At 39.0% G+C, this 15,911-nt stretch overlaps 1 protein-coding gene across 1 annotated transcript; it reads left to right on the top strand.

Moving 5' to 3' along the window:
* Positions 1 to 955: 955 nt before the first annotated feature.
* On the top strand, positions 956 to 13,906 carry LOC124361378 (mucin-3A-like). Its single transcript, XM_046815426.1, has 5 exons — positions 956 to 3,173; positions 3,215 to 4,522; positions 7,342 to 8,397; positions 11,770 to 11,933; positions 13,844 to 13,906. The coding sequence occupies exons 1-5, from the start codon at positions 956 to 958 to the stop codon at positions 13,904 to 13,906; spliced, it is 4,809 nt and encodes a 1,602-aa protein (XP_046671382.1).
* Positions 13,907 to 15,911: the final 2,005 nt, after the last annotated feature.

Genomic DNA, 15,911 nt, shown 5'->3' with positions numbered 1-15,911 from the left:
TTAGTGTGGGAAATAATATCTCACGAAGTTAGTGTCGGAAATAATACCTCTCGAAGTTAGTGTAGGAAATAATATCTCACGAAGTTAGTGTGGGAAATAATATCTCACGAAGTTAGTGTCGGAAATAATACCTCACGAAGTTAGTGTAGGAAATAATATCTCACGAAGTTAGTGTGGGAAATAATATCTCACGAAGTTAGTGTCGGAAAATAATACCTCACGAAGTTAGTGTCGGAAATAATATCTCACGAAGTTAGTGTCGGAAATAATACCTCACGAAGTTAGTGTAGGAAATAATATCTCACGAAGTTAGTGTGGGAAATAATATCTCACGAAGTTAGTGTGGGAAATAATATCTCACGAAGTTAGTGTCGGAAATAATACCTCACGAAGTTAGTGTAGGAAATAATATCTCACGAAGTTAGTGTGGGAAATAATATCTCACGAAGTTAGTTTCGGAAATAATATCTCACGAAGTTTCGAACTGTACAGCTTATAATTATATGTTGGATATTTGCCTACTGCCGTTATAACTACAAGATCTAAAGCTTCAAACATTTGTTATAAAGATATACAATATTACATTTCTACAATCCATATAACAATTGCCAATTTTTTAGTTTTAACTAAAATAACTAGTTTATTGCTTTATTATTCAGTATTTGAAGGAAATTAGTATATATATTGCTCAATTGTCACTAGCGGCATGGCGCAGATTGTTGCTCCCTTTCTCAACATAGAAGTGACATGGGAGTCATGTCTGCAACAGCACTAGATCTCAGATGCTGCACGTAAGAGGAAGGTGAACTGGAGCTAACCTTAAAAATCATTAAGTTCTTAAATGTAAACACAACATGATGCTATGGCAGTTCGATATTCTTCTATAAACTCCCATCGGATGTAAGATTGTACACTAAAGGTGCAATACAGGATACCTTCAGCTGTATTAGTAAATATGAGTAAACCATCACACTACAAGCATCACACTACAAGCGCCACACTACAAGCGTCATACTGCAAGCGTCACACTGCAAGCGTCACACCGCAAGCGTCATACTGCAAGCGTCACACTGCACTGCAACCGTCACTCTGCAAGTGTCACACTACAAGTATCACACTACAAGCGACACACTACAAGCATCACACTACAAGCGTTACAACTACAAGCGTCACACTACAAGTGTCACACTACAAGCGCCACACTACAAGCGTCATACTGCAAGCGTCACACTGCAAGCGTCACACTGCAACCGTCACTCTGCAAGTGTCACACTACAAGTATCACACTACAAGCGTCACACTACAAGCGTCATACTGCAAGCGTCACACTGCAACCGTCACTCTGCAAGTGTCACACTACAAGTATCACACTACAAGCGTCACACTACAAGCATCACACTACAAGCGTTACAACTACAAGCGTCACACTACAAGTGTCACACTACAAGCGTCATACTGCAAGCGTCACACTGCAAGCGTCATACTGCAAGCGTCACACTGCAACCGTCACTCTGCAAGTGTCACACTACAAGTATCACACTACAAGCGTCACACTACAAGCATCACACTACAAGCGTTACAACTACAAGCGTCACACTACAAGTGTCACACTACAAGCGCCACACTACAAGCGTCATACTGCAAGCGTCACACTGCAAGCGTCACACTGCAAGCGTCATACTGCAAGCGTCACACTGCAACCGTCACTCTGCAAGTGTCACACTACAAGTATCACACTACAAGCGTCACACTACAAGCATCACACTACAAGCGTTACAACTACAAGCGTCACACTACAAGTGTCACACTACAAGCGTCACACTACAAGTGTCACACTACAAGGATCACACTACAAGCGTCACACTACAAGCGTTACAACTACAAGTGTCACACTACAAGGGTCACACTACAAGTGTCACACTACAAGGATCACACTACAAGGATCACACTACAAGCGTCACACTACAAGGATCACACTACAAGTGTCACACTACAAGGATCACACTACAAGCGTCACACTACAAGTGTCACACTACAAGGATCACACTACAAGCATCACATTACAAGCGTCACTCTACAAGCGTCACACTATAAGCGTTACAACTACAAGCGTCACACTACAAGCGTCACACTACAAGTGTCACACTACAAGCGTTACAACTACAAGCGTCACACTACAAGTGTCACACTACAAGCGTCATACTGCAAGCGTCACACTGCAACCGTCACTCTGCAAGTGTCACACTACAAGTATCACACTACAAGCGTCACACTACAAGCATCACACTACAAGCGTTACAACTACAAGCGTCACACTACAAGTGTCACACTACAAGCGCCACACTACAAGCGTCATACTGCAAGCGTCACACTGCAAGCGTCATACTGCAAGCGTCATACTGCAAGCGTCACACTGCAACCGTCACTCTGCAAGTGTCACACTACAAGTATCACACTAAAAGCGTCACACTACAAGCATCACACTACAAGCGTTACAACTGCAAGCGTCACACTACAAGTGTCACACTACAAGCGTCACACTACAAGTGTCACACTACAAGGATCACACTACAAGCGTCACACTACAAGCGTTACAACTACAAGTGTCACACTACAAGTGTCACACTACAAGGATCACAGTACAATGATCACACTACAAGCGTCACACTACAAGGATCACACTACAAGTGTCACACTACAAGGATCACACTACAAGCGTCACACTACAAGTGTCACACTACAAGGATCACACTACAAGCATCACATTACAAGCGTCCACTCTCTACAAGCGTCACACTATAAGCGTTACAACTACAAGCGTCACACTACAAGCGTCACACTACAAGTGTCACACTACAAGCGTTTACAACTACAAGCGTCACACTACAAGCGCCACACTACAAGCGTCATACTGCAAGCGTCACACTGCAAGCGTCACACTGCAAGCGTCATACTGCAAGCGTCACACTGCAACCGTCACTCTGCAAGTGTCACACTACAAGTATCACACTACAAGCGTCACACTACAAGCATCACACTACAAGCGTTACAACTACAAGCGTCACACTACAAGTGTCACACTACAAGCGTCACACTACAAGTGTCACACTACAAGGATCACACTACAAGCGTCACACTACAAGCGTTACAACTACAAGTGTCACACTACAAGGGTCACACTACAAGTGTCACACTACAAGGATCACACTACAAGGATCACACTACAAGCGTCACACTACAAGGATCACACTACAAGTGTCACACTACAAGGATCACACTACAAGCGTCACACTACAAGTGTCACACTACAAGGATCACACTACAAGCATCACATTACAAGCGTCACTCTACAAGCGTCACACTATAAGCGTTACAACTACAAGCGTCACACTACAAGCGTCACACTACAAGTGTCACACTACAAGGATCACACTACCAAGCGTTACACTACAAGTGTCACACTACAAGGATCACACTACAAGCGTCACACTACAAGTGTCACACTACAAGTGGCACACTAAAAGCGTTACAACTACAAGCGTCGCACTACAAGGATCACACTACAAGCGTCACACTACAAGTGTCACACTACAAGGATCACACTACAAGCGTCACACTACAAGTGTCACACTACAAGGATCACACTACAAGCGTCACACTACAAGCGTCACACTACAAGGATCACACTACAAGTGTCACACTCAAGCGTCACACTTCAAGTGTCACACTACAAGGATCACACTACAAGCATCACAACAAGCGTCACACTACAAGCGGTCACACTATAAGCGTTACAAACTACAAGCATCACACTACAAGCGCACACTACAAAGTGTCACACTACAAGTGTCACACTACAAGTGTCACACTACAAGCATCACACTACAAGCATCACACTACAAGTGTCACACTATAAGCATCACACTACAAGCGTCACACTACAAGCGTCACACTACAAGTGTCCACACTACAAGGATCACACTACAAGGATCATACTACAAGCATCACACTACAAGCGTCACACTACAAGGATCACACTACAAGCATCACACTACAAGTGTCACACTACAAGTGTCACACTACAAGCATCACACTACAAGCGTCACACTACAAGTGTCACACTACAAGCATCACACTACAAGCGTCACACTACAAGGATCACACTGCAAGGATCACACTACACGCGTCACACTACAAATGTCACACTACAAGGATCACACTACAAGGATCACACTACAAGTGTCACACTCCAAGTGGCACACTACAAGGATCACACTACAAGCGTCACACTACAAGTGTCACACTACAAGGATCACACTGCAAGGATCACACTACAAGCATCACACTACAAGTGGTCACACTACAAGCGTCACACTACAAGCATCACACTACAAGTGTCACACTACAAGGGTCACACTACAAGGATCACACTGCAAGGATGACACTACAAGCGTCCACACTACAAGTGTCACACTACAAGTGTCACACTACAAGTGTCACACTACAAGCATCACACTACAAAGTGTCACACTACAATGTCAATGATGATGTCAATGTAAGTTTACAGCATTTCTATGATTTGTACAATATATAGTTATGATGCTTCTTTCAGTTTAAAAAAATTAACTAGTAAAACAGAAAACGTAACCCATGGATAACTGAGGAAATGGTTAACTTAGTGAATAGGAAGAACTACTTGTATAAATTGTATATTACTAACAAAATGAATATAAATTTAAAATCCCAGTATCATGAGATGTCCAAACTAGTAAACAGTAGAATAAAAAAATGTAAGCTAAACTATTACTCATCGCTAATAGAAAATAATTATGGAAACACACTAGATATTACTGGAAAATTGTGAAAAATATAATGAAAAAAAGATACAATAAAATTTACTAATATAAAGTGTAATGGTAAAGATGTAGAGGTGGCAGGCAATGAGGTTTTTGTTGCTAATTGTTTTAAATGATTATTTTGTTAATGTAACATCAAAGCTAAAACAAGATGCATTTGGCTATGATTTATTTGAAAACAACTTTCACAATAGTTCGGCTGTATTTGAAAATTTTTTTGTTACACAAAACTTAGTTCTTGAGGTTGTGAATAAAATGAAAAATAAAAGAAGCTGTGGTATTGATGGCATTGATATTGTAACAGTAAAGAACAATATTGATATTTTTTTTACCAATTCTGCATCACATTTTTTCTAAGTCCGCATCGCTCAAAATGTTTTTTTCCTGATACATTTAAGATAGCTTGTGTTTATACCAATCTTCAAACATGGAAGCAAAACCGAATTTTCATCGTATCGCCCTATATCCCTCATTAATACTCTAGCTAAAATATTTGAAACCTTAATTAAGAATCAGCTTTTGGATTACTTGGTGTCTAGGTCTATATTTTCCCCATATCAGTTTGGATTTCTTCCAAATAAGGGGACTGACTTGGCCATAACAAAACCACATTCAAGTGCATAGCAGAAATCTGTTGACAGGAATAAATTCACTGCAGCTGTCTACCTTGATTTTCAGAAGCTTTTGACCTGGTCGAGATAGACATACTCATGAAAAGATTTGAAACCTATGGTATAGCTGGAAATGCATTGGCTTGGTTAAATTCTTTTTGCAGGAAAAGAAAGCAACTTGTAAAAAGTGAACAAATATGTTAGCAATACATTAGAGTTGAGGCACGGAGTGGCTCAGGGCGGTGTTCTAGGACCAATAATGTTTAATATATTCATAAATGAGCTGCTGAAAATTAAATTAAACTCAAAGATTTTTGCTTATGCAGATGACACTGCAGTGGTATGCTCTGCATACAATAAAAGTAGGTTAAGACATCTAATATCAAGTGATCTTGAAAAGCTTTCGCAATGGTTGTCAAACAATAAGCTCCTAATAAATGTTAGTAAATCAAAAAATGTATACTCTTTTTTGATAGAAATATATCTTGTGAATCTCTGCAAAAAGAAAATAAGTTTTATTGTCATAAACACCAATGTATCTATGGTTGCAACTGTGATGTAATAGAAATAGTGGATAATGTAAAAATACTTAGGTCTAACTATTGATAGAGATCTAAAATGGAATGTCTTTATAAACACATTAAGCACTAAACTAAGAAAAATTAATTATGCTATATATCATATGAGAGGTTTTTTGAAACCCAATCTGCTAAGACAACTATATACCTCTTGGTTTGAAGGCACTTTGCAGTATGGAATAATCCACTATGGAGGGTACCTACGAGTCTATTTTAATACCAATAAAAAATTCACAAAGATTTGCTGTGAGAAATATTTATAATTTAAAGAAATATGATAGAATTTCACATTTATTTAAGGAAGAACAACATTTTAACTTTTAATCAACTTTATGTTTATCATTGTTTAAATTACATCTATAAATTCTTAGACAGTTTCGACATTAAAAAAAATGTAGTTAATACAAGATCATCGCAAGTAAAGCACATTTCAATGCCAAACTACACCAAGGAGTTGGCAAGAAAGCAATTCACTTATACAGCCATTAAACATTTCAATGCATTCATAATGAACTATGGTGACAGTCTATTGTATGAATCCAAACCAAATTTAAGATGAAAAGTAGAGAATATGTCAAAAACCTAAATTCTTAATAATTTTATTTTTATTGTTGTGTCACATTAAATATAGTTTTATCTCATAGTTTAAAAATTGTTATGTTTTAAGTTTGTTATCAATGTCTGTTGTTAAGCTGTTATTGTTGAAATTGTTTGTTAGATCTATATTGCTGCATTTGTTATTGTTATGTATGTGTATGTATATATATTTTATATTAAATCCTGTTATTGTTGGAATTATTGTTAAATAACTTAATATATTGGTAAACAGTTGATTAATTTTTGTATTTAATCATGTACTACTGATATGTGTGTATATGTATATAATATTTATGGGTATGTATGTGTATATATATGTATATATATATATGTATGTATATGTGAATATGTGTATATAATCTGCCTAATTAGTCCTTATGTTTGTTAAGTTTTTACTATTATTTGGTTTTGTTTGATTTGTGTAAATAGTTTATATACTTATAATATCTAAAAACGTTGAAACATGCAAATTATTTAAATTTAAGTTCACCTTCTGCCAAAGAGACTGAATAGGCTTTAAATGTACTTTGCCAACTGTATGTAAAATGTATATATATAATGCCAATATATATTAAAAAATAAACTTGTTTTCCTTTCCACACGTGCTTTGTGTAGCACATGGAATTGTATTTTTTTTGTAAACTTTTCTGATAAATAAAGATTTTTGTGAACTGTGAACTGTGAACTGTGAACTACAAGGATCACACTACAAGCATCACACTACAAGTGTCACACTACTACAAGGATCACACTACAAGCATTCACACTACACACATACAAGTGTCACACTACAAGCATCACACTATCACACTACAAGCGTCACACTTACAAGTGTCACACTACAAGCATCACACTACAAAGCGTCACACTACAAGCGTCACACTACAAGTGTCACACTACAAGGATCACACTACAAGTGTCACACTACAAGCGTTACAAACTACAAGTGTCACACTACAAGGGTCACACTAAAAGTGGTCACACTACAAGGATCACACTACAAGCGTCACACTACAAGGATCACTCTACAAGTGTCACACTACAAGGATCACACTAAAAGCGTCACACTACAAGGATCACACTACAAGCGTCACACTACAAGTGTCACACTACAAGGATCACACTACAAGCGTCACACTACAAGGATCACACTGCAAAGGATCACACTACACGCGTCACACTACAAATGTCACACTACAAGGATCCACACTACAAGGATCACACTACAAGTGTCACACTCCAAGTGGCACACTACAAGGATCACACTACAAGCGTCACACTACAAGTGGTCACACTACAAAGGATCACACTGCAACGATCACACTACAAGCATCACACTACAAGTGTTCACACTACAAGCGTCACACTACAAGCATCACACTACAAGTGTCACACTACAAGGGTCACACTACAAGGATCACACTGCAAGGATGACACTACAAGCGTCACACTACAAGTGTCACACTACAAGTGTCACACTACAAGTGTCACACTACAAGCATCACACTTACAAGTGTCACACTACAAGGATCACACTACAAAGCATCACACTACAAGTGTCACACTACAAGCATCACACTACAAGTGACACACTACAAGTTTCACACTACAAGCATCACACTACAAGTGTCACACTAAAAGGATCACACTACAAGCATCACACTACAAGTGTCACACTACAAGGATCACACTACAAGGATCACACTACAAGGATCACACTACAAGGATCACACTGCAAAGGATCACACTACAAGCGTCACACTTGGGGGGGGGTGGGGGGGGGGGGGGGTGGGGGGGGGGGGGGGTGGGGGGGGGGGGGGGTGGGGGGGGGGGGGGGTGGGGGGGGGGGGGGGTGGGGGGGGGACATCATATTGTTTACTAGATTCGCCATGCAGTATTACCACTGTATCACATTATTGCACAAAGTAGTAATTCTTTATTAATCACATTATATGGGCATACATCTATCCGCCATTGCAGTATTACCACTGTATCACATTATTGCACAAAGTAGTAATTCCTCAATAATCACATTTATGACATACATCTATCCGCCATGCAGTATTACCACTGTATCACATCATTGCACAAAGTAGTAATTCCTCAATAATCACATTTATGACATACATATTTGTTACTATCCGCCATGCAGTATTACCACTGTATCACATCATTGCACAAAATAGTAATTTCCTCAATAATCACATTTATGACATACATATTTGTTACTATCGCCATGCAGTATTACCACTGTATCACATTATTGCACAAAGTAGTAATTCCTCAATAATCACCATTTATGGCATACATCTATCCGCCATGCAGTATTACCACTGTATCACATCATTGCACAAAATAGTAATTCCTCAATAATCACATTTATGACATACATATTTGTTTACTATCCGCAATGCAGTATTACTACTGTATCACATCATTGCACAATGTAGTAATTCCTCAATAATCACGTTTATGACACACATATTTGTTACTATCCGCGATGCAGTATTACCACTGTATCACATTATTGCACAAAGTAGTAATTCCTCAATAATCACATTTATGGACACACATATTTGTTACTATCCGCCATGCAGTATTACTACTGTATCACATCATAGCACAAAGTAGTAATTCCTCAATAATCACATTTATGGCATACATCTATCCGCCATGCAGTATTACCACTGTATCACATCATTGCACCAAAGTAGTAATTCCTCCATAATCACATTTATGACACACATATTTGTTACTATCCGCCATGCAGTATTACCACTGTATCACATCATTGCACAAAATAGTAATTCCTCAATAATCCACATTTTATGACATACATATTTGTTACTATCCGCGATGCAGTATTACCACTGTATCACATCATTGCACAAAGTAGTAATTCCTCAATAATCACATTTATGACACACCATATTTGTTACTATCCGCCATGCAGTATTACCACTGTATCACATCATTGCACAAAATAGTAATTCCTCAATAATCACATTTATGACATACATATTTGTTACTATCCGCCATGCAGTATTACCACTGTATCACATCATTGCACAAAATAGTAATTCCTCAATAATCACATTTATGACATACATATTTGTTACTATCCGCCATGCAGTATTACCACTGTATCACATCATTGCACAAAGTAGTAATTCCTCAATAATCACATTTATGACATACATATTTGTTACTATCCGCCATGCAGTATTACCACTGTATCACATCATTGCACAAAATAGTAATTCCTCAATAATCACATTTATGACATAACATATTTGTTACTATCCGCCATGCAGTATTACCACTGTATCACATCATTGCACAAAGTCGTAATTCCTCAATAAATCACATTTATGACATACATATTTGTTACTATCCGCCATGCAGTATTACCACTGTATCACATTATTGCACAAAGTAGTAATTCCTCAATAATCACATTTATGACACACATATTTGTTACTATTCCGCCATGCAGTATTACCACTGTATCACATTATTGCACAAAATAGTAATTCCTCAATAATCACATTTATTGACATACATATTTGTTACTATCCGCGATGCAGTATTACCACTGTATCACATCATTGCACAAAGTAGTAAATTCCTCAATAATCACATTTATGACATACATATTTGTTACTATCCGCCATGCAGTATTACCACTGTATCACATTATTGCACAAAGTAGTAATTCCTCAATAATCACATTTATGACATACATCTATCCGCCATGCAGTATTACCACTGTATCACATTATTGCACAAAATAGTAATTCCTCAATAATCACATTTATGACATACATATTGTTACTATCCGCGATGCAGTATTACCAATTGTATCACATCATTGCACAATGTAGTAATTCCTCAATAATCACATTTATGCCATACATATTTGTTTACTATTCGCCATGCAGTATTACCACTGTATCACATTATTGCACAAAGTAGTAATTCCTCATTAATTACATTTATGGCATACATCTATCCGCCATGCAGTATTACCACTGTATCACATAATTGCACAAAATAGTAATTCCTCAATAATCACATTTATGGACATACATATTTGTTTACTATCCGCTATGCAGTATTACCACTGTATCACATCATTGCACAAAAGTAGTAATTCCTTAATATATCACATTTATGGCATACATATTTGTAACTATCCGGCATGCAGTATTACCACTGTATCACATTATTTCCACAAAGTAGTATTTCCTCAATAATCACATTTATGACATACATATTTGTTACTATTCCGCCATGCAGTATTACCACTGTATCACATTATTGCACAAAGTAGTAATTTCCTCAATAATCACATTTATGACACACATATTTGTTACTATCCGCCATGCAGTAATTACCACTGTATCACATTATTCCACAAAGTAGTATTTCCCTCAATAATCACATTTATGACATACATATTTGTTACTATCCGCCATGCAGTATTACCACTGTATCACATTATTGCACAAAAGTAGTAATTCCTCAATAATCACATTTATGACACACATATTTGTTACTATCCGCCATGCAGTATTACCACTGTATCATATTATTGCACAAAGTAGTAATTCCTCAATAATCACATTTATGACATACATATTTGTAACTAATCCGCCATGCGTTGACAATAATTGTATTCTCTGAATATTGTGCTCAATTATCTTCATGGTGTTCAATTAATCGGCAGTAATTTTTATTTGTTCCAGGTTGGTACACCATTACAGTTAGACCGGTTTCTCGGATGTGGTAAGTTCTTCGTGAATAAATAATAAATAAATAAATAAAAATGCCTTTATTAATCCAGCGCTTCTCAGTACAAATACTGCTTTTCAGAATTACTGTCGTCTAAAAAACACTAAAATAAATATAAAAAATGACACAAACTTATCTAGGCCTAAGAGTAAATACAAGAAGTAAGATAACAAATAAATATACAACATCAATGCCTATACTAAAGATTTTTTTAAACTTTTCTTGAAACTAGGGCATGATAACTTTTTAATGGGTTCAGGGAGGTCATTGTAGATCTTTGGCCCAAAATAAGAAAAACTAGTTCTTCCCAATTCTAACTTAATTTTGGGAAAGTGAAGCACTCCACCATGGCGAGTGCTGCGCAGGGAAACCTCGTCTCGACACTGGAGCCGGTCAGTAAGGTACCCAGGCACTCCAAGTATAAGGGCCTTGTGCACCATACAGCACGTCATTATCCTGCATACGGTCGCCATTGGGGCAAGTTTGGCAGCCTCGCGGTAAGCTGTCACATGGTCATATTTTTTCAAAACTAAACACAAACCTAATGGCTGTGTTTTGCATTTTTTGGATCCTAACCGCAGTCCCCCTTGGAGATACTATTTCCGTATGCAGGATAGCAATAATAGAAAACAGACAGGATTAAGTGACTGTATGAGCTTAAGTTTGGCGGACTCTGGGAGGAAAACTTCTGAACCTGTAAAGTCCCCTAAGTCTGTCCAGTGCTCGTTTGACAAGTAAAATGTGACATGGTCAGAAAATGTCAGATTGTTGTCTAACACGACCCCGAGAGTAGTTATCTTGTCACATACTGGTAACTCCTCATCTCCGAGCATCCACACACAACCCACTACCATGTAGCCGTTGTAACAACGTGCTGAGAAAGCTGTATGTAGGACACTGCACTTTTTTGAATTAATTTTCAGGCCGTTGTTTTCAGCCCATGCACATATGTTGTGCAGGTCATAATTTATATTGTTAACAGCTTCTTCCATCAAACTCTGCTTGTAAGGACAGATGCAGCTGACAGTCATCTGCGTATAGATGGACTTTACAGTGTTGAAGATAATTGGGGAGGTCAGCTGTATAAAAATTGAACAAGATGGGCCCCAAACAGCTACCTTGAGGCACACCTCGCTCTTTAATGAGCGGATCCGAAGTCTCACTCCCAATTCTTGTGACTTGCTTTCTTCCTGTGAGAAATGACTTCATCCAATCTATAGCCAAGTCATCAAACCCATAATAATGAAGCTTCGCTGCCATAAGTTCGTGAGAGATCGAGTCAAATGCTTGAGAGTAGTCAATAAGCACAATTGTACTACTTTTACCGTAATCTCTTGCATCAATTACGTCACTGAATAGGTTAACAAGTGCAGTGCATGTGCTATAGTTTTGTCGAAAACCAGACTGGAGTGCAGGTAGTATTTTGGTGTCATTCTCAAACTTGCTTATTTTGTCGGATTACTGTTTTTTCTAGTAGTTTTGACATTGCTGGCAGAATAGAGATCGGTCTGAAATGCTGGGCAGTGGCAGGAGAAGCTACTTTTGGAAGTGGGAGCATAATGCTTGTTTTCCATCTGCTTGGAAACAGCCCATTTGCCAGCGATGTATTCACCAAATGGGTGATTGCCCCTATAGCATACGGACTGACGGTCTTTATCATCATTATTGATATATCATCATGTCCCACTGCACGTGATTTCACTTCATTCATAACTTCCTTCACTTCCTCCTCAGTAACTGGTCTGAAACTAAAATTCTGTCTTGTGTTAGATAGACGGGTTTTGTTCAGTAAATCAAGTAGTCTATCGTCGATGTTATTTCCAGAACCCATTTCAGAAAAGAACTTATTCATGTCATTGGGCTTAAGACCGGAGGGGAAGTTCTTATTGGAATTTTGGCCTGCTATTCCACTTTGCTTAACGCAAGACCAGAAGTCTCTAGGGTTATCTGATGAAGCCAGCTTCTCAGAAAAAGTAATCCTTTTTTGTTCGCCAGACCAACACATTTAACCTGTTTTCTTATGTCCTTGTAATTATCCCAGTCTGAGTTTAGCCTAGTTTTCCAGTACGTTTTCCTCATCTTGTTCTTTGTTCTTGTCATACGCTTTATAATTTCATTTCGCCAAGGGGCTTTTTTCTTACTGACCTTTTTACATACCACAGGTGCATTTTGGTCAAATACATTCATAATGTTGTTTGTCAGGAACCTTTCTATGTCATCTACATTGTCTATCTGTAAGGCACTCTCCCAGTTTATTTCAGCAATTTCTTTAAGTGCCTTTTCCTGATCAAACTTAGAAAAATCTCTATACCTTATAATGTGGTGCTCATTTTTCTCTCTTAAAAACTTCAAGGTACAGTAGACCAATTTATGATCAGTTATAACAATTCCCCTGTGGTCTTTTCAGGCTAGCCGCATCAAGAACACCAACCCTCTCGATTTTCGTACTGGTAGACTTATCCACAATTAAGTGATCAATCAACGTTACTGAAGTAGATGTTACTCTAGTAGGCTCATTCACTAATTGCACTGCATTAAGTTCATGTAAGAGCCGACGTAAATACTGGGCGTCATTCCTTTCTTTGGATAACAAATCAATGTTCATATCACCCATAAATACAGACATTCTGACTTCAATCGCTAAATCAATAAACAGCGAGCGCAATAGAGAGGTGAGACAAGTGTATCTAAGGCGAGGGGGCCTATAAGCAAAACATATCCCCAATTTCATCCCCTTTTGTCTTACAACTAAAGAGGACGTAATCAATACCAGGGTCAACAATGTTCCGCAAGGTAGTGCTGTTCGTATACCACGCCATCCTTGATATACACAGCAAACACCACCACCCTCTGAGCCGGGCTGTGAACGGTCAGATCTAATCATTGTGTACCCTGGTATTATGTAAGTGTCTGAGGGGGTACCAGAGTGCAGCCATGTTTCTGTTACTCCAAAGATGTCAAAGCCAAAGTCATTTACTAGCGTACACATTTCAAAGAACCCAGTGTTTAGAGATCGCATGTTTAAGTGAGCTATTTTCAAACTACCTATACCCCCCTCCACAGCTAGTTTCCCGAGTTTTGTGATTCATGGATGGCGTCACTCACAGCAGGATCACTATTCACTGCAATCTCATTCCCTGGAATGTAGCTGAGGTTAACATTGGCTGCAGCCTGGCCAGTGCTGCTCAGTAAGAGTTCCGCTGTTACATCTTAAAACAAGGAACCCAGACGCGACACACCTCTCCTGTTGAGGTGTATCCCATCGCGAGCAAGGTCCCTCCTGCCTACACAACAGTTTGCCTCAACAAACTCAACATTGAAGTTGAGACACATCAACTCTAACTGTTCGTTGAAGGCAAACAGTGCTTTGTATGTGAGATCACGTCTGATTAAAACACTGTTGAGGACAACCTTAGCTTGCGGAAACCTTGTCCTGGCAGTGAACAGCAGGTCTGCCATTGCGTGGAGAGCCTCACGTTTCCCGTGGCCCCCATTGTAGCCAGGACCTCCCCCTATACCCACGCTTTAGATTGTTAGTTCCTACATGAATATAATATTAATGATAAACTTACATCTAAAATATGTTAACAATCTTTTCTTTATATCAATATCCTACCCCCTGGGACAGCACTCAAACATAAGCCCCCCTGTTCATACAGTTCCCGCTCGTGTGACGAAGAAGCGAGTCACCCAGCAACAACACGTCCCCGAAGTCGTCTATAAAGACGTTGCGTTGCAGAGGTGTTTCTCGTGACCAAGGGTCACAGAAGATACCGAGGAAGGCAACTGCAGCTCGTCTAAAAACGTTGTCCGTGATGTCATGAGTGCTGTAGTTGAGAGACTGTTCTCGGACTGGGTCTGGAAGTTGTACAGCTGCGTCACGCCCCAGACTCGTCCGCCACCGCTCCATATTCTTCAGCTCAGCCCTCAGACACTCAACGTCAGCTTTCTTCCAATACCTCAATGGAAGTCAGGAGACATCTTTTTTCTTCCATTAACCCCATTATCTTGTTTTCACTCTCTGCAAGAAGCATGGCTGTGTCCATACTTTCAAGCTTACTTAAAGAGCCCTTCAACCTAAAGTTCTCCTCACGCATGCTTTCAAGAGCCGCGGTTAAGCCGAGCCACTTCCTCTTCACACTGGTCCTGCAGCTCATTACAACGAACAGCCTTATCCTTATTACTGGTGTTGAGCTCATCGCACTTGTGCTCGGCTAGATTCAGGTCTTCACTCACAGCATCCACTTGTTTTTTTAGATCAACATTTTCCTTAGCGAGCTCATTTAATTTGCTGAACAGTGTAACTACATGAGGAATAAGTTTCTCAGTAGCGTCTTCCCCAAAAGTGGCTGTGATGGACCTAAGCTCGTTATATACCCTAGAGGCCAGGTCAATAACATAGTTGTCTATAAAGTATAGACCGTCAACAATATTCAGTAACTCACTGGATCTAGTCAGACGAGGCATTTTGTCGG

Source organism: Homalodisca vitripennis, chromosome 4 (assembly GCF_021130785.1).
Source record: "Homalodisca vitripennis isolate AUS2020 chromosome 4, UT_GWSS_2.1, whole genome shotgun sequence".
Classification (NCBI taxonomy): domain Eukaryota; kingdom Metazoa; phylum Arthropoda; class Insecta; order Hemiptera; family Cicadellidae; genus Homalodisca; species Homalodisca vitripennis.
This window is presented reverse-complemented; position numbering and strand designations above follow the sequence as displayed.

Bases quoted from the DNA above. Each gene is read 5' to 3' on its own strand.
- LOC124361378 (XM_046815426.1), top strand. From the start codon at position 956: ATGAGTAAACCATCACACTACAAGCATCACACTACAAGCGCCACACTA. The intron at 4,523-7,341 runs GTGTCACACTAC...GTGAACTACAAG, and splicing joins TACAAGCATCACACTACAAA to GATCACACTACAAGCATCAC. The intron at 11,934-13,843 runs GTAAGCTGTCAC...TGGTCTTTTCAG, and splicing joins GCAAGTTTGGCAGCCTCGCG to GCTAGCCGCATCAAGAACAC.